This window comes from Chrysochloris asiatica, unplaced genomic scaffold (genome assembly GCF_000296735.1).
Source record: "Chrysochloris asiatica unplaced genomic scaffold, ChrAsi1.0 scaffold00087, whole genome shotgun sequence".
Classification (NCBI taxonomy): Eukaryota; Metazoa; Chordata; class Mammalia; order Afrosoricida; family Chrysochloridae; genus Chrysochloris; species Chrysochloris asiatica.
In genome coordinates, this window is record NW_006408605.1 from 8,099,446 (window position 1) to 8,117,323 (window position 17,878).

The following is a 17,878-nucleotide window of genomic DNA, read 5'->3' on the forward strand; positions in this document are numbered from 1 at the left end:
TACTCTCAAATGACTTATTCTTTTTAGGTGTACATACCTCACAAGTGTTCTTGTTCTCCTTATAGGTCTGTCTATTGTTTGGCTGAAAATTGAGCCACTGGGAGGAGTTCATTTCCAGAACTAAAGGATGACTAAGAGTCACAATCTTGGAATTACACCAGTCTCTATCTAACCACTAAGCCTGGTCTCTATTATGATTTTGAGTATGCTCAACATTCTTCTCCCTCTCTATTCAAGACCTTTTAATGTAACCCATTTGGATATTTCAACTCACAAGTCCAAGATATCTACTGCAAATCCAAACAATTGTCAAGTCAGGAAGAATTAGGCAGGGTCTCTTTGCTATCTTTATATTAATGAGCAAAACCCTTTCTAGAAAATACCACTTTATGTCTCATTCAACAGAATTAGGTCACGTGCCCATCTCTAGGCTAATCTTGATCCTTGAAGAAGAGATTATGTTTGCTGTAAAAATGGTGTAGGGTAATTGGTGTCTGACCTCTTCTAACTTCACAAAGGAGGAGGAGAATAAAGATCATCAGTATCAACTGCCCAAGATTGATTCCTTTGAGGAGGTCAAATATGCCTCCACCCTTCAACCTTTTTACCAATTCTGACATCATACATCCCTCCCATGGCACTATCGACTTCTCTGTGGTTTGATAGTTCATTGCAATGGCCACATAAAACTCACAGCTAATACTCAGGATTCTAAGGTTTATTAGGGAAGTAACTGGTTATAATTTAGGTTCAGGAATGCTCAGGATACAGTTCAATCAGGAAAGCTTCTTCTCAGCTGAGCCCACAGGCACACCTCTCTCTGGTCCTTGGCTTCTTGGCCCAGGGGCACTCCACTCTACCAGCAAGCCTCCCGTTTGAAGGCATTTAGCTTTCTCACTCTGGGTCTGGAAGCCTGCTGTTCTGTCTTATGTCAGTCTCTTGGTTCTGCTTCCTCTGCTTCTCTGCCACTGCTTTTTTGTCAACTTCAGCCTTACAGTTCTCTGTTTCCTAGATTGACAAGGTTCTCAATGCAGGGACCCAGGGTCCTACCCAGGTCTACTCCTGCCTCGTCTTTCTTGGTGGTCATTGATGTCCTCCTTTCTACCTCTGGGATGATTCATTGTTCATGTGCCTAGAGGAATGGCAAAACTGACCAATCCCCATGTGAGGTTTCCATATACTTTTTTACAGGATCTCACCCCCACAAGGGTGCCAGGCCTCCTATTTATATTACTAGCAAGCTATCTAGTCTTCATATTTACATAGCACAGCCACTTACCATTTAGTGGGAGTTAAAAAGACAATAGCTCAAAGGGCTATATTAAGTAATTCTCTGTATCACATTTACTTACAACAATCATGGCTCATTTCCTAGAATTTGTGAAGAGAAATCCCCACCACCCAACTTCTGAAGTTGTTGCTATCCTCACAATATTAAGGTTCTTTAAAGTAGAAAAGAATGGGGTGGTGGTGTTTAGTAGACAGTAATAATGTAAATAAAAATCTACAAAATATATTAACTGAATGAGATGGTGAAAGGAGAAAAAATGCTCATGTCATTCAAAAGTTTCAAGTTTGGTGACTATGACAATCATAATGACAAGGATAGATTAAAAAAGAGAATAGAAGAAAACCTAGTTTGTGAGATAAATGAGTTCCATTTAATTTTCCTGAGTTTGTGGTATAATTAGACAGTCTGGCAGAAACAGGAGAAAGGCTAGACTTAAATGTAAATATGGGACTTATATATAGTGGAGGAGGATTTGAATCCATGGGGGAACAACAGGAGAAGAGGGACAAGGTCAAAAGAATTTAGATTAATAGCTACAATTAGGATACATTAAGAAGATGCTGCTGCTAGAAAATGAAAATGGAGGAGTAATTAATTATACATCCAAGAACCAAGAGATTATAATGATATGGCAGCTAAGGGTGAAATTTCCAAAGGAAAGTAGAGGTTAATATTACAGATATGTTTTAGTGTGGTACTGTGGGATTAGCACTGGATTGCTAACTTGAAGGTTTCCAAGGAGTGACTAGTGGGCAGTTCAAACCCACTAGTCGCTCCTTGGAAATCCTAAGGGACCAAATTCATGTCACTTAACAAGAGAGGTGTTAATGGTGCCAAAGTACTATAGGAACAGAAACCAGATTGTAGAAATAGAGCATTTGAGAATATTAGCTGATGTGTACTCATTTGGACTCACCTTTTTTTCACCTATTCTTTCAAGAAACTTGATAATTAAAAGGAAGTCAATGGACAGGTTGGTGGCAAGGCAAAAGTAAGTGGACAGGCAACCTGAATACATCTCTGAGTTAAGAGGAAGAAGCCTATAAAGAGGAAAGAGTGAGGAGCACAGGTGCTAATGGGGAAAACAGAAAAGTGTACCAGGAGCTGGAGGTCACAACAAGGACAAAAAGCATACTCAACAGGTGATGAAAATGTGAAGAGATAATAGAGGTGGGCAGAGAATACAAGATCTTGGAAAAAAATTTGAAATGAATTTCTAAGTATCCAGCGGCTCCTTAGAAGCCCGATAAAGGGCCACTATGAGTAGGAACCAACTCAACAGCACTTAATAATAAAAACAAGTGCATGACAAAAGTGAAGAGTTAAGAATGTTGTGCTACAACAAGTTTACAAAAGCCACCAGGCTTCAAGAGTGGAAGACATAGGTGAGATGTAGAAATAACACTGGCAAATGGTTAAAAATGAATCAATAAAATCTAAGTGGGAAGAGTACAACTGAGGACACTACATAGCCAACAAAGCATGGGCAGTGGGGGCGGGGTGCACAGAAAAAGCCATTCATTTCAGAAAAAGATATGTGTAATCCACAATCTGCTAGGGCAATGGAAGAAGATGTCAAGAAGAGAGAAATCAGAAAAGAAGCCTGTTCCAGGGCTCAATCACAAAGAACACAATCTCAAGTTGGATAGCATGTACAGCCCTTGTTGCATGTACAGTGCTTAGTTCCATGACATCCTGCAAACTGTGGACTACAGTTCAAACAACTGTGTACAGTGAGCAGTCACTGTAATTGCATAATAATCCATGCATGTAGTTCCGACTCACAGCAACCCTGTATAGGGTTTTCAGGAGCAACTGGTGAGTATGAGTTGTCAACCTTGCACTTAGTGTTGTTGTTGTTAAGTGCCGTTGAGTTGGTTCCAACGCATAATGACGATGTATAGGATTTTCAAGGAGTGGGTGGTGAGTTTGAACTGGCAATCTTGCAGTTCAAACCGACCTTAAGGACTACAGTGTTTATCTTACAGTCCTACACTAGGACTCCAAAGATGGATGTTGTTGTGTTGTTAAGTACCATGGAGTCAGTTTCAACTCATAGTGAGGGTGTCCAAGGTAGAAGGACCAAAAAAATGACAGAGGTAGGTGTATGAGAACAGCAAAAGCCAGTGGTACATGGGGTAAGCACACCAGCCTAGAAAGTATATCTCCTGACAGCTAAAAGGTAAAGATTATGTACAGGAAGACAAGAGAAAACCAAAAGCAGACAGCTACTTTGCTGAGAACTGAAACCAAAACCAGATTACAGAAGACAGCATGGACTCTGAAATTTACAAGGCCTTGCTGAGATTTCCTTTATACTGACACAAATGACTTGTCTGGGACTGCAGAGACTCCTGGTAGGTCAGTCTGAGGCAGACACACAAGTGCCTTCATAAGACAATATCAGGTTGTAGAAAGGCTAATGAAAACAACTGAACTGAGTAGGAGAAAGAAGCGTTTGTTTGTTTTTAAATGGTGACATCATGAGCACCAGCTTCCCCCTCTCCTCAAATCTTCTTATACAAAAGCTTGGGCAGCAAAAAGCAGATAATGAGTGTACGTGACCTATAAATAAGTAGGAAAAATATTCAAATAGAAGAACGAACAAACTTTACTTCAGTGGCCATATAACACTGAGTGTCTATGTCAGTTAATTTATGTCAACAATATCTTCTTGATCTTAGAATAATTGCTTCTTGTTTAATACCAGATGAGATATCTTCATCCATAGAAATGCATGGAGGCCTTATTAAGCAATTAACCCAGACAGCGGCAAGATTAGCACCAAGAGACACGTGGCAGAACATAAGCACTTAAGAGAAAACGAGGAGGGTAAAAGTCTATAATGTAAAAAAACAATTTAGGTCTAACCTATGAAAGAATTTCCTTACAGTGAAAACTGATATTAAAAAGGACCTATCATAATTAGGGTGGTGATGATGTTATATCACCTTATAACTGACAGGTACTTTATAATCATTTCATAAAACTTACTGTAAAGGCTGACAGTTCAAACTCGCCCACAAGGACCTTGAAAGAAAACCCTGGTGATCCAAGAGGTCACAGCCATAAAAACTCTCAGAAGCACAATTCTATATTGCAACACATGGGTAGCCATGAGTAGGAATCAGTTCAACAACAATGTGTTTGGCTTTTTTTCTTTTATTGTATATTATTTGATATTCACCCAGCCTTAGGGCACAGGACATCTACTGCAGTCCTCAGTTAACAAATGAAATAGCTGAGATCTACAAAACAACAACAATAACAACACTGAACTCACTGAAGACAAGTTGATTCTGACTAATGGTGAGGTAAATCACTTGACTATGAGCCTACAGTCAGAAAATGGTACTGAACTGGAAGCCAGATTTCCTGACTCTAGGCCTGGTCAGTGGTCTTCCTAGTCTTCCCAGATACTCAAACATTGAGACAACTGGGATAATATTCTTGCCCATTAGCAGAAAGCTAGAAGGAATGATGTCTGGCTGACAGCCCTGCCCTGGGACTCCGTGATTCCAGGGTGCCCACTATGCTCTCTTGACAGAGTCAGCTCATTCAGTCACTGTGTGTGCATGCATATGTATGTGGTATGTATGCTCCTATGCGAACAACTGTATGTGCACAGGTAGGGAGGTGCAGAACCAATACTAAACAAAAGTTAATAATGAATATCAGACTAGAACACTGAAATCTGCCTCTCTGAGCAGAAATATTGTTACCTTGCATCAAGATACTCTTTGCATAAAACACTGACATTTTCCTGATGTTCATGAGCCTGCTGCTGGCTTCCAAAAGCTCTGGCGCCATACCATGCTGTCATTGTAACAGCCCTCCAGTGAGTCATCAAAAGCCCAGCTAGAACATTTCGAATACAGCAGTTTGTTTGATACCAAAACACTAAATTGCAATATTTTTATTTATCTCCATTTAAATTTTAGCGATGCTGCATAAATGTTAACATTGTCTTATAGTCACAAAAAAGTCACAATAATGTCACATACTGGCATAACCCCTGGGTAAGTTAAGGTTTGCTAAGTAGGCCCAATGCATGCTTCCCAAGTCAGTTAGTCCTCCTTAACTACGCTGTGTCAGCAAGATGCTATACAGTTTTCCCCAAGAAATGTATTTCTAAAAGCAATGACAAGAAACATGTATAATAATTTATTAAGACTGTAAGGTGGAAATAAAGTACTTGAGATTATAAAAAAGATTTCTAGGATGGGTCTGGTTGTTGTTAGGTGCCATCAAGTTGGTATGATTAACAGGCAACAACTAGCTAACTGGACTCATGTGCATTAATAATAATGCACAACAGAACGAAATACAGGCCAGGATATGTGAAGTCTCCCTGAAGGCCCCAGTTTTGCCCATCAACAACACAACCACAGGACAACTAGGGATTGAAGTTCAAGGCAGTATACTGATAAGGGGAATAAGGAAAAAAAGGCCTGAAGCACTCTCAGCTCTGCTCTTTAATTTACTAAGATGCTGGAGCCTCTCAGAATGAGAGGGTGTCAGTCTGAGGTTCTGATTAAATACAAAAAGGAAAGCTTTTCAGAACAAAGCCGCCAATGTAAATATGTTCAGAATAGTCTTCTTCCTACAGTCAAGCCAGACAACTCCTAATAACCACCACCCATGACACTGCATCAGGAATCAGAATGTTGGTTCTCATTTTAGAGGCACAAAGAATAGATATTTGAAAGTGAGAAGAATTCTAGCTTCAACAGACCATCTGCAGCAGGAAGGCATCTTGACCTTTATAGGATGAGTATAATGATGTATGTAATACATATCTTTCTAAATTCACTATTTGGAGATTCTGCCTCCCTGCTCCTCTTTCTGGATCAGTCCTCTAGCACAAACAGGAATAATTGAAATTCGAAACAACTCTCATCGCAGAGAGCACAATAACCTGGGTGCATGCTGATTGGCTCTGAACAATACAGTCCCCCAATAGGCCACCTTTGGTCAGGTTCATCATTTATTCATCATAAGATGTAGCCTCACTGTCAAAAGGATAAACTCTTGGTGTTGATTCCCCTCCCTCCCTACTATCTATGGTTGTTCTACTTTACTAGCTTTGAATGAAACACAGAATGCAACCAAAACTGTGTTATTTGATGTCCATATATATAAAAGCCAGGGGGTACAGAGAGTTACAGATGGCAACAACTGATAAAACTTAGAATGAGGGCAAATTCTGACTCTAGTTCTCTTGGGATAACTCTGACATCTAGGTAAAGATGTGCAAGAGTTCAACTATAACCGTTTTCCTATCCATCAGGCCAAGAATAAAGCTCAATTTCAATTGAAAGGTCCAAACCATCCTGGCCAATGAGAAGTCCATTCACACTGCTCACCTGGAAAAGGCAGCCCCAAGCACGAACGCAGCATACTCCTTCACCAGGGGCTCTGTGCTGTTTAGCCCATTGATCACCACTTGAAGACCACCAAAGGAAAGCAGGTCCTGAGCATTATCCATCTGCAATAAAGGCACTGCTTAGTACAGTACAACCATCAAGGAAGGAAGAACTTTTTAAATATTCTTTTGCTTTTGGTAAATATCCAAAGACAAGTTTTAAAACCAAGTAAGAAGCAATGACTAACTAGGAAAGGGTTTTCAAAAACAAACTGAAATGTTAAGTAATCTTAAAATTGAGAACTTCTACTTCATCTAACAATATATGAGTACCTGTGTGGGAATCAACGGAAATGGCACCCAGCTATTGCTTATGCCAAACATGTCCTGGAAAATTCCAATACCTTAATGAGTCACAAAGCTTACTCTCAATGTACAAGCTGTTAACACAAAGAATCTGGCGTCATCAGCACTACTAAATGGTGTCATGCTTCCTGTTCATGTCCAGTTCCAATGAGGGCAGTGGAGGCAGCAGGGATTAAAAAACAACCAAAAAAGATGAATTTTAATTACAAGTAAAGAACTATTCAAGGGGCCCTATAGTGGGGGTGCTAGATGCATGCTAAAGAGAAATACCCTTCTCATTCCCCTTTTTTACTTCATTGTCTAAAGCTGACAGAATCTGACAAGATTCATGATCAGATATTCACTAACGCCTTCTAAAAACTTTAGTGTAGGCTGGTGTTAGTGTCTAGTGGTCACTATAATGGGCAGTGCAGCACATTCTCATCATCATAGAAATTTCAACTGGACAGCATTGATCTAGTCTATCACCTAAGGTCCAGAGCCTTGAGTTCAGACTGACTCTCCTCTGTTCTACATGGTATCTCATTCCCCAAGTTTCATTAGTATCATGAGATAAGAAAACTGTTTCCTCAGAAAGGTCATTGGATCTTGTTTTCCCTCTACAATCTCCTTTGAAGATATCCTTGTAGCTATATAGGCTGCCTCATGCCCACATGCTGATCCCACTGCACAAATCATCAAGAATATACAGAATATACAGAAACATGGGGCTACAACATGTCCAGTGAAGGAGGCTTCCTGTGGAGCCTCTGCATTACATAAGACCTTAAGTGGAATCCTGAACCCCATCCAGAATCTTTTGAGGTGGGAAATTTCCACTTGAAAGGACAAGCAGACCAGCCTGGAATGGCTAGAAGAACAGAAGATGCTTCTTGAAAGAAAGACCAACAGGAAAAAAACAAAACAATAATGGCAGTCTGACTGACTACTACAAGGACAAGCAAGCTGCTTGCCCAGAAGACATCAAGGCAAGTGGTCAGGTCCCCCTCAGGGCAAACCCCCTTCCAAGACTAAGACTCAATGGGAATATACGAGCAGACACATGCTCTGAGTGGTGACTACATTGGTTACTGATAAGGGGAAGTGAGGCAAAAGCATTAATGAAGCAGCAAGCTAAGCCCTACCACAGTCAATAGACTCCTGTGAACCCGGGTGGATACCTGGTTGGCCAGCAGTATGGCAAGACCTGGGGACTCTTGGGCCCAGAGTCAGTGACATAGCCACAGAGGACTAAAGTGGAGAGTGAAGCATCCAGCTGATAAGAAGTGAGGGAGTATACACAAGAATACCTACACTTGCTGATAATACCCACTTGACCTGGCTTCAATGGCTGGATGATCAGTACTCAACTAGAAGAAGAAAGAAGAGGAAGAAAAGAGTAATCTGATACAATTTGATGAACTTGACCTACACCTAGGGATGCAGTAGCTAAAAAGAGGGAATAAATCTTTAAAGCAAGGATCATTCCCACCCCCTCAATACATAGGGTAGACAGGGATGGGCAACTTGGACATTGGCTACCCAAAATGGAGGGGCTACAAAGGCAAGAAGTGACTTGGCTTACAAATTTCAGGAGGGAGCCTAGATCCAGAGGGCACGGAGGAAGGTAGAATCTCCACTGAGTAGTAGCCAATCTGTCTGGGTGGGGCTGATGAAAGGTGATGGGGATGGCACTCATGTGGCACAATAGTGAATACTTGCTATCAGGACTGACTGTGAGGGTTGAAAATGTAAAGGTAGACATTTTGTAGCAAAAGGAGAGGAGTGGTTAACTTTGCAGTCCAGGAGCGGAGGGCCCTGGGACCATCAAGGGAGAAGAGCAGAGTGTGGGACCCTACCTAGAGAAGCAGTGATGGCAGAAATGGAGGCAGAGAAGATGACATGGAGAGATGGAGTGGGACTCTAAACCCAGAGAGGGAGAAGGGCTGTGTGCTGACGACCAGGGGGAAGGCTTCTAGGGTGTACCCTTTGGTTGTTTGAGGATGCATGGAGGGGATTGTAACCATGGCAATGAAATGATATACAATAGGATGAATGTAAAGCTAATGTTTTCCCATGTAAACTATCACATAATTCACAATAAAACATTAAAAAAAGAATAAACAGAAAGCTAAAGCCAAGCAATGTGACTTCCACCCACCTTTTTGCTCCAGGTATCACAGAGCAGTTTTCTACCTATCTACTCATGTCCTTACCTCTGTCTCCAAACTGCAAGAAGACTGTTGCAGAAGTTGAGTTTGAAAGGATAGCACTGTATTTGACTCTGCCAATATTTTTAGGTGGGCCTAGTGTGGTGCTGTAGGATAAGCACTGGACTACTAACCACAAGGTCAGTGGTTCAAATCCACCAGCTGCTCCTCAGAAACCCTACACAGGGTCATCATGAATTGGAACTGACTCAATGGTACTTAATAAAAAACAAGCCTGCTTTAACACTTGGGAAATCATTCTTACACACTTTGATATAATTTCTCCACTGAGCAGGTTTTTTTTGTCTGTCTGTCCACTGTTGTAGCTCCATTGATTAGAACAGTGCTGGGCATAAAGTTCAGTGCACAATAAATAATCACTGAATTAATTTTATTGCAGAAAATGTTTCTGAAACAAAGTCCCCTATGAGTCAAAAGGCAATGAGACGTGTCTGTGCCAACTAAATGGAGTAGGCACTAGCACTATTAAAAACAAAAAACAAATCTCCTGCCATCAAGTTGATTATGACTCATAGCAACTCTATATAGGGTTTACAAGACTGTAAATCTTTATGGGAGCAAAGAGCCTCATTCTTCTGCCACAGAGCAGCTGGTAGGTTTGAACCTCCACCAGCACTCCATAGACCTGAAGAAATGGTTAATCCAGAGTCATGAAGAACATATCAAATCTACTATGCTATGTGACCACTAGTCAAAGTCAGGACTTTCCTACTTCAATCTATCCTTATGAAGAAGTATGATTAACAGGCAACAACTAGCTAACTGGAAATTCAGAGTTGGGTGCTTTGCTGACATTAATACAAATAATACTTACTGAGCCTTCCTTCCTCACATGTTCTGATTCTAAAATCTAAGAATTTATTGTCTCTCTTTGATTCCCTTTCCTTTAGGTTTTCCTGATATAAAACCATGGTTCAGAGTCCTTTCATTTCATGTCTGGGTCAGTCACTTATCTAAGTTGATCTGAATTCCTAGCAGAGCAGCTGCCACTCTATCAGTCACAAAGCAACTGTCCACAGTCACAGAGGTTCTGTGTTAGATCCAGTTTATCTTTATTATTCCTACTACTACAATGATAATTCAGTACCACATAAATGTTGACATTTATATAAGTATTTCAGTCTTTTTGAGATTTTTCTCATTTATAATTTCATAGGAGATGAGGAAGAAAAGAGTCATTCTGCCCACTGCACATAAAGCACATAAAGCTGGGTTATGGCCAGAGCCCAGGATCACAGCTCTTCATCTGAGTCTGGAGCTAGAACTCATCCCAGGCAGCCTTTAGGAAGGGATAGGGCAGGCAGAGAGGAGCTCAAGCCAGAGGGAGGGAGCATAATAGGAAACTGAAAGTAACACTCAGGAGGAAAGTAAAGAACCCTAGCAGTGAGAAAGGAAAAAAATGATGGTAAATAATTGAAGAGTCACAAAAGGGGAGGCAAATGCATCACTCCAGGGTTGATGGGGCAGACAGAAGCCACCTCTCATAAATAACCCACAAACTGTTTTCCACACACAAGATTTTGATTTTTACAAATCCTGTTTAATAATTTACATATGGCTGTGAGGAATCCTTGGGCAGACCCAGTTCGGGTCCTTGAAGCCCCTGGCTCTTCAAAATGTCCATTCAGTGAATTTGAAATGGGAATGGATTTGTGAGTCTCCTAACTAGAAAAACTCTGTTATTCACAACTGGCACTACAAAACCCCAACTCCCAATCATAACTGGAACGCAAGGCTGAGATACATCCTTTAATTCTTTTATGAAACCTCAGCTTAGCAATCTTTCATTGTAGCCTGATGGACCAACCTATATTAAGGACTTTACTTACACTTCCAATCAAAAGGCCAATGATCTAGAATATTTATGATTCTTCTACTAAGAAGATCAAAGTTGGCTTCTACCAATGGATGGTTCCTAGGCTGACCTCTGGCTGAGTCTAGTGCTGTCCAAGAAATTGTTTAACCAGTGACCCATGAAAGCAAAATAAAATGTCATCTTAGGAATGGCACTGCAAAATGACTGGAGGGCCTTCAGGGGAATTAAAAACAAAAATAACTTTATTGGAGGCACTGCTAGCTGAAGCATCCTGTGTGCTTCCTCCCAAATAGTTATGATAAACTCTCCAGTAATCTTGGTCTTTTATGCTGTAACTAAAGCAAGTGCCTATAGAAATCTGATATCTAAAGATCCATCCAAGTATGCTAAGATAGAGGAAAATAAAAGCTGTCAACATCAGAGCAGGAATGAGTTGGCCAATTAACCCCCTATGATCCACAACATACTTCTTTAAACATCTATAATGGAAAGAAAAAGCTGTTGGAGTTTTCTTTTTTTACCCTGGAGGGAAAAACTGGGAGAGGGGAAAGAGAAACCAGACTTTTTTTTCCCCTAAGAGGATCACAGTCCTCCTGTTCAAGGTTTGAGAAAGAGTTATAAGCAGAGAAAGAAGATGAATAGGCTGCTCCAAATTTCCTGCAGATAAAGTATACACTCATCCTTTCTCACAACAAAAGTTGGCAAAATCATAAAGGAAGAAAGGCTGTCTTTTAGCCTAGTTTATAGAGAACTGGTATGGTGCTGTGGGATAAGCACTGGACTGTGAGGTCAATTTGAACCACAAGGGGGGGTGACTCAAAATCACCAGTCAATAAAGTTATGAAGTTATTTTTGTTTTTTCTATACAGGCTTGCTATGAGTTGGATACAACTTGACAGCATTTAATAACAACAACATAGAGAACAAAGACAATGTCATGTGTGGGAGAACATTGAGGATATATATCTTGCTGAGGATCTCAAACAAGCATTTGGTCATGATTACATAGCCTTCCTGGGTCACCATTGTTTCTAGTCTAGAGTACTGCAATAGATTCACATCTGGTCTCCTAGCTTCTACCCAGGCCCCCTGCCACCATAATAGTTCTCAACACAGAAGCTGGAAAGATCCTTCTGTGAACCCAGGTAAAGACCTGGTTGACCAGCAGTGTGGCAAGACCTGCGGACTCTTGGGCCCAGAGTCAGTGACATAGCCACAGAGGACTAGAGTGGAGAGTGAAGCGTCCAGCCGGTAAGAAGAGAGGGCATATGCATAAGACCACCCACACTTGCAGATAATACCCACTTGACCTGGCTTCAATGACTGGATGATCAGAGCTCAACCAGAAGTAAAAAGAAGAGGAAAAAAAAAAAAAGTAATCTCATACAATTTGATAAACTTGACCTACACCTATGGAAGCAGTAGCTCAAAAAAGGGAACAAGTCCTTACAGCAAGAATCATTTCCACCTCCTCCACACACAGAGTAGACAAGGATGGGCAACTTGGACATTGGCTACCCAAAATGGGGGGCGGGGGCTACAAAGGCAAGAAGTGACTGGCTTACAAGCTTTCAAGAGGGAACCTAGATCCAGAGGGCATGGAGGAAGGTAGAATCTCCAGTGAGTAGTATTCAATCTGTCTAGGCGGGGCTGATGCAATGAAATGCAGATGGATCTCTGATGATACAATAGTGAATAATTGTTATCAGGACTGATTGTGAGGGTTGGAAATGTAAAGGTAGGCATTTATAGCAAGGAGGGGAGTGATTAACTTTTCAGTCTAGGAGCGGAGGTCCCTGGGACCATTAATGGAGAAGAGCAGAGAGCGGGACCCTACCCAGAGAAGCAATGATGCCTGAAATAGAGGCAGAGATGATGACATGGAGCAATGGAGCAGCTGGAGACTTTAGATCCAGAGAGGGAGAGTGATGTGTGCTGAAGACCTGGGGGGTATGGGGGAGGGATTGCAGGGTATACCCTTTGGTTGGTTGATGATGCATGGAGGGGATTGTAACCATGGTAATGAGACGATAAACGATTGATATACGATAGAATGAATGTAAAACTAATGTTCTCCCATGTAAGCTATCACATAATTCACAATAAAACATATAAGAAAAAAAAAAAAAAAAGTCAGTCAGATTATGTCATTCTTTCGCTCCACATTCTCCATGACCTTACAAGGTCTTCCATGATCTTCTTCCCAATATCTCTGAGCTCCATCTACTTTTCCTTCTCTCTTCTCTCAATTCCAACTACACCCATTTCCTTGCAGTTCCTAAAACCCACTAGGCATATTCTCTGCTTTAGAGCTTTTGACTTCTGGTTCCTTCTTCCTGAAATGCACTTCCCCAACACTGCCAATACTTACTTTGGTCTACATTTTATTTTCCCATAGTACTTATCACCTTCAAATACATTATAGTTTAGGTTTATTGTCTGTCTGCTCTGTTAGAATTTAAGATCCAAATTTTATTTATAGATGTATCTCAAGTACCTGTTACAGTGCCTGTTATCAGCCACTCAATAAATCTATTATGTAAGTATATGATATGGCACCTCTTCATCCCTCCTCCTTAGCTCTACCTGTTCTCTTTTGAGTTTCTTTCAAAAGGTACCACAATCCTGTGAGAGGCCATAAGCACAGGGTTTAGGCTCTGACAGACCTTGTTGCAAATCCTAACTCTACCAACTCACTAGCTGAATGGCCCTGAGTAGTAACATAACCTCACTATTCCTCATTTTTTTCAGTGATAAAGGGGATTAATAGTAGTGTCTACCTACTTATAAGCAATTAATAATATCATGATAAATGGAGAAAAGATTGAAGTTGTCAAAGACTTCATTTTACTTTGATCCACGAGTAACACTCATGGAAGCAGCAGCCAAGATAGTCAACAATGCTTTACATTAAGCAAATCTGTTCGAGAACAAAGGTGTCAGTTTGAGGCTTAAGGTGTGCCTTAGTCATGGTATTTTCAACAGTATCACATGCATGTGAATGTTGGCCCATGAACAGATGAGTTGATGTATTTGAGTTATGGTGTTGGAGAATATTAAAAGTACCATAGACTGCTTGCTGTGTATACGGTCTCTATGAATTGGAACCAACTTGACAACACCTAACAACAGCAATAACAACAGAGCCTACATCCTGAATTTGAGCTTCAAGCCTCCTGGTGTGGACTGCTAACTGCAAGGTCAGCAATTCAAGCCCACCAATCACTCCTTGGAAACCTTACACAGAGTGGCTAAGGGTTGGAACCAACCCAACAGGACTTAACAACAATTTATGAGAAAGGAGACCTGGTGGCAAAATTGTTAAGCACTCTCCTGCTAACCAAAATGTTGGCAGTTCAAACCCAATGGTCACTCCACAGGAGAAAATACCTAGCAATCTGCTCCTGTCAAGATTACATCCTGTAGGACAGTTTTGTTCTGTACTTTAGAATCACTCACTATGAGTCAGAGTCAACTTGATAACACACATCACCAATAACAAACTGTGAGAAAGTGCCGTATCAGCACTAATAAAATAAAACACCCCCTCTTAACTTAGCCAACTCTTACTCATCTTTTAATGCTCAGTCTAAATGTCACATTTTCACCTTCATCCTGTATGGGGTCTACAGGACAGGCACCATGTTTATTTGATCTCTGATGTATCTTCAGTGATAGAACAATAAAAGAGGTAACACTCCAAATAAAAGGAGGCTGACCTCTAAGAATGTATCTTTCTAAAATAGATATACACTTAGGTTGTTGTTGTTAAGTGCAGTTGAGTTGGTTCTGACCCACAGCGACCCTGTATAGGGTTTCCAAGGAGCAGCTCGTAAGCTTGAACCACCAACCTTGAGGTCCAAACCAACTTTACAGTCCAGCGCATTAAAGTACAGTGCCACATCGTGACTCCTATACCTAGATTAGCGGTGGTAGTGGTGTGCGGTGGAGTCAGTTGCAACTCTTAGCAACCCTGCACAGGGTTTTCAAGACTGTAAATCTTTACAGGAGCAGAAAGCCTCATCTTTCTCCTGTGGAACTGCTGGTAGTTTAGACCTGCTGATCATGAGATTAGCAGCCCGACAACAAAACCACTAAACTATCAGAGGTCCTAGAATAGCAATCCTTAACACCCTGGGAGGTGGGGGGGAGGGCACAGGAAAGCAAAGATACTAATGTCATTTTCTAGGACTTGGGCAGAAGGATTTATTTATGGAACTATTAATGAAAAGTCAGAGTTGAGGACACAGAACTTAAATACCTGATGGACATAATATTCGAGATCAAAGAGTGCTGCAATCTTCTCTTCCAGGCTGGAGCTGGAACTATTGAACTTGTTGATCAGTCGAACCATGATCTGCATGTCAGTCTCAATAACAACATTCAGCTCGGCAAAGTCCTTCTTGAGTTCTTCAATGGGGCGGAAGAGCCGCTTTACCTCGGCCTGCCGTGCCTAAGGAGATCAACAAAGAGATGATTAACTAAAATAACTGGAGACATTTTCCCAAGACACCTCTATGGTTAAACCTCTGTGGCTTACCACAGTCATCATTCTCAATCAAAGAAAACCTTCTTTAACCAGTACCTTCTAAGATGTCCAGGGAAGACAGGGCTCATAGCCTATCCACAGAGCCCTCTACTCCAAAAATATACTAAAGATTTTCCAAGGTCCACGAATTCTAGTACAACTTTCAATGTTCAGAAAGTATGGGAAAGTCTTGTAAACACTGAGTCAGGAAATGTAATGAAAGCTCATCTTCAATCTCTAACTTCACATGGGACAGTTATGGTATAAAGTGGAATAATCCATGCCCTGGTTCTCTAACTTCCACACTCGCAGACTATCTTGGTCTGGCCCTGCCCAACCTAGCTACATTTTAGGAAAATTGGGATATAGGAAAGTGTGGTTAAGGAGTTGTCAAAGCAGGAGCAATTTGCTTATGAAAATTAAATCACTGTCATTACTGTCAATCTAACCACAGGTGTACAATTTGCTCAACTGTTTGAAATGGCTAAATTATTGTATGTACTATACTAAAATCTCAAACAATTTTCCCTCAGTCCCTCCCTACCTGACACAAATACAAAGATTTTTTTAAATGAAGTTATGTTGAAAGTGAACAAAGGGCTTTAATTGGATATATTATACATGTGACACACTGTTTTCTTCCCAGTTTTACAGGATGGTGCTTACAAAGAGAGTCTGAAAGGTTACAGTGGTTTCTGTCTCTACCTTCCAAGAAAAATTAAAAGGCACGAATATTTATAAAAAGCAGGATGATGAGCAGCTGTCAGCTCCAAATTGCTCATCTATTACCTATGGGTTTCTCTGCCTAGTTCCAAACACTCCATAGAAACACAAACCAGAAAAATGAATCAGCCTATCTTACAAAAAGATAAGCTCTTGGCAGAGCAAGCAATCATATCTATAGGGTGCCAGATCCCACTTCTTTGAGCTAAAACAATAGCTAAATGTTCTCCTTGCACCCAGCTAGAGGACACTAGAGGGTCGTCGAAGGCTAGGCAAAGAGGCCAAGGAAGTCTGAGACACTATTTAGATTTGTGGACTGACATGCAAATAAGCAGAAAAAGAAATTCACTACCTTTCTATTATAAAAACAGCATTGCCTGGTCCTCAGAAAGGATTTAAAAAAAAACAAACTATTTTGAAATAATTATAAACTTAAGCTATAAAAATAGATTAGGTAGGGTGTACCATGTACCATTCATTCAGCCTTCCCTAACGGTAGCATTCTATAAAATGAAACTATAATATCAAAACCAGAAGACTGAAACAGTCCTTATTTATATTTCACCAGTTTTTACATGCACCCATTTGTGTGTAGGAGTCCAGCGTGGCACTGTGGATTAATGCACAAGACTGCCAAGCCGTTTAAACTGCAAGGTCAGCAGTTCAAGTTCACCAGCTGCTCCTTGGAAACCCTGTACAGGGTCGCTAGGGTCGGAACCAACTGGCAGCACTTAACAACAACAACAACAACTTGTGTGTATGTATATGTGTAGAGTTCTATACAATTTTTTCAAAATCAGTGTTTCAGGCAATCACCAAAACAATCAAGCAATAGAACTATTCTATCACCACCAAAGAACTTCACTGCATTCCTCTTTTATAGGTATGCCTCATCCTCTCAACCTACCTCCCAACCCTGTGTCATGGAAACCACAAATCTGTTCTCCATTTTTATAATTCTAGCACTGGGGAAGGTTATATAAACTGATAACACTTGTTTGTCAGTTTGTCATACTGTCATGGTTTATGTGTTGCTGTGATGTTGGAAGTTATGCCACTGTATTTTAAATATTAGCATGGTCACCCATGGTGGACAGGTTCAGCAGAATTTCCAGGCTAAAATAAAGTAGGAAGAAGGAGAGGAAGACTACTTCTGAATGGTTACCCAATGAAAACCTCATGAGTAGCAGTGGAACATTGTGTCAGAGATGGTGCCAGAAGATGAGTCACTCAAGTTGGGAGGCACAGGACTGGGCAGTGTTTCATTCTGGTGTACGTAGGGTGACTATGAGTCATACCCAATTTGATGACACCTAACGGAAACATATAAATAGAATCATATAGTATGTAACCTTTGAGACTGACTTTTTTCACTGAGATCCATCCAAGTTATTTCACAGGTCAACAGTTAATTTCTTTTTATGGTTAAGTAGTATTCCATCATATAGATGTACCACAGTTTGTTCAACCACTCATCTGCTGAAGAACATTTGAGTTGTTTTCAGATTTTGGTAAGTATGACTAAAGCTGCTTCTGAGATGGCTCATTTAAAACCCATGCTACAGTTTCAGGTTTTTAT

The 17,878-nt window shown here is 40.7% G+C and overlaps 1 protein-coding gene across 1 annotated transcript in view; it reads right to left on the minus strand.

Moving 5' to 3' along the window:
- Nucleotides 1–17,878, minus strand: part of SIL1 (SIL1 nucleotide exchange factor) — a 610,112-nt gene that overhangs the window by 121,666 nt on the left and 470,568 nt on the right. The window contains exons 7-8 of the mRNA XM_006866222.1: nt 15,310–15,501; nt 6,658–6,779 (exon numbers count right to left, since the gene is read on the minus strand). Coding sequence (XP_006866284.1) covers nt 6,658–6,779; nt 15,310–15,501 — 314 coding nt within the window. The remainder of the gene's footprint in view (nt 1–6,657; nt 6,780–15,309; nt 15,502–17,878) is intronic.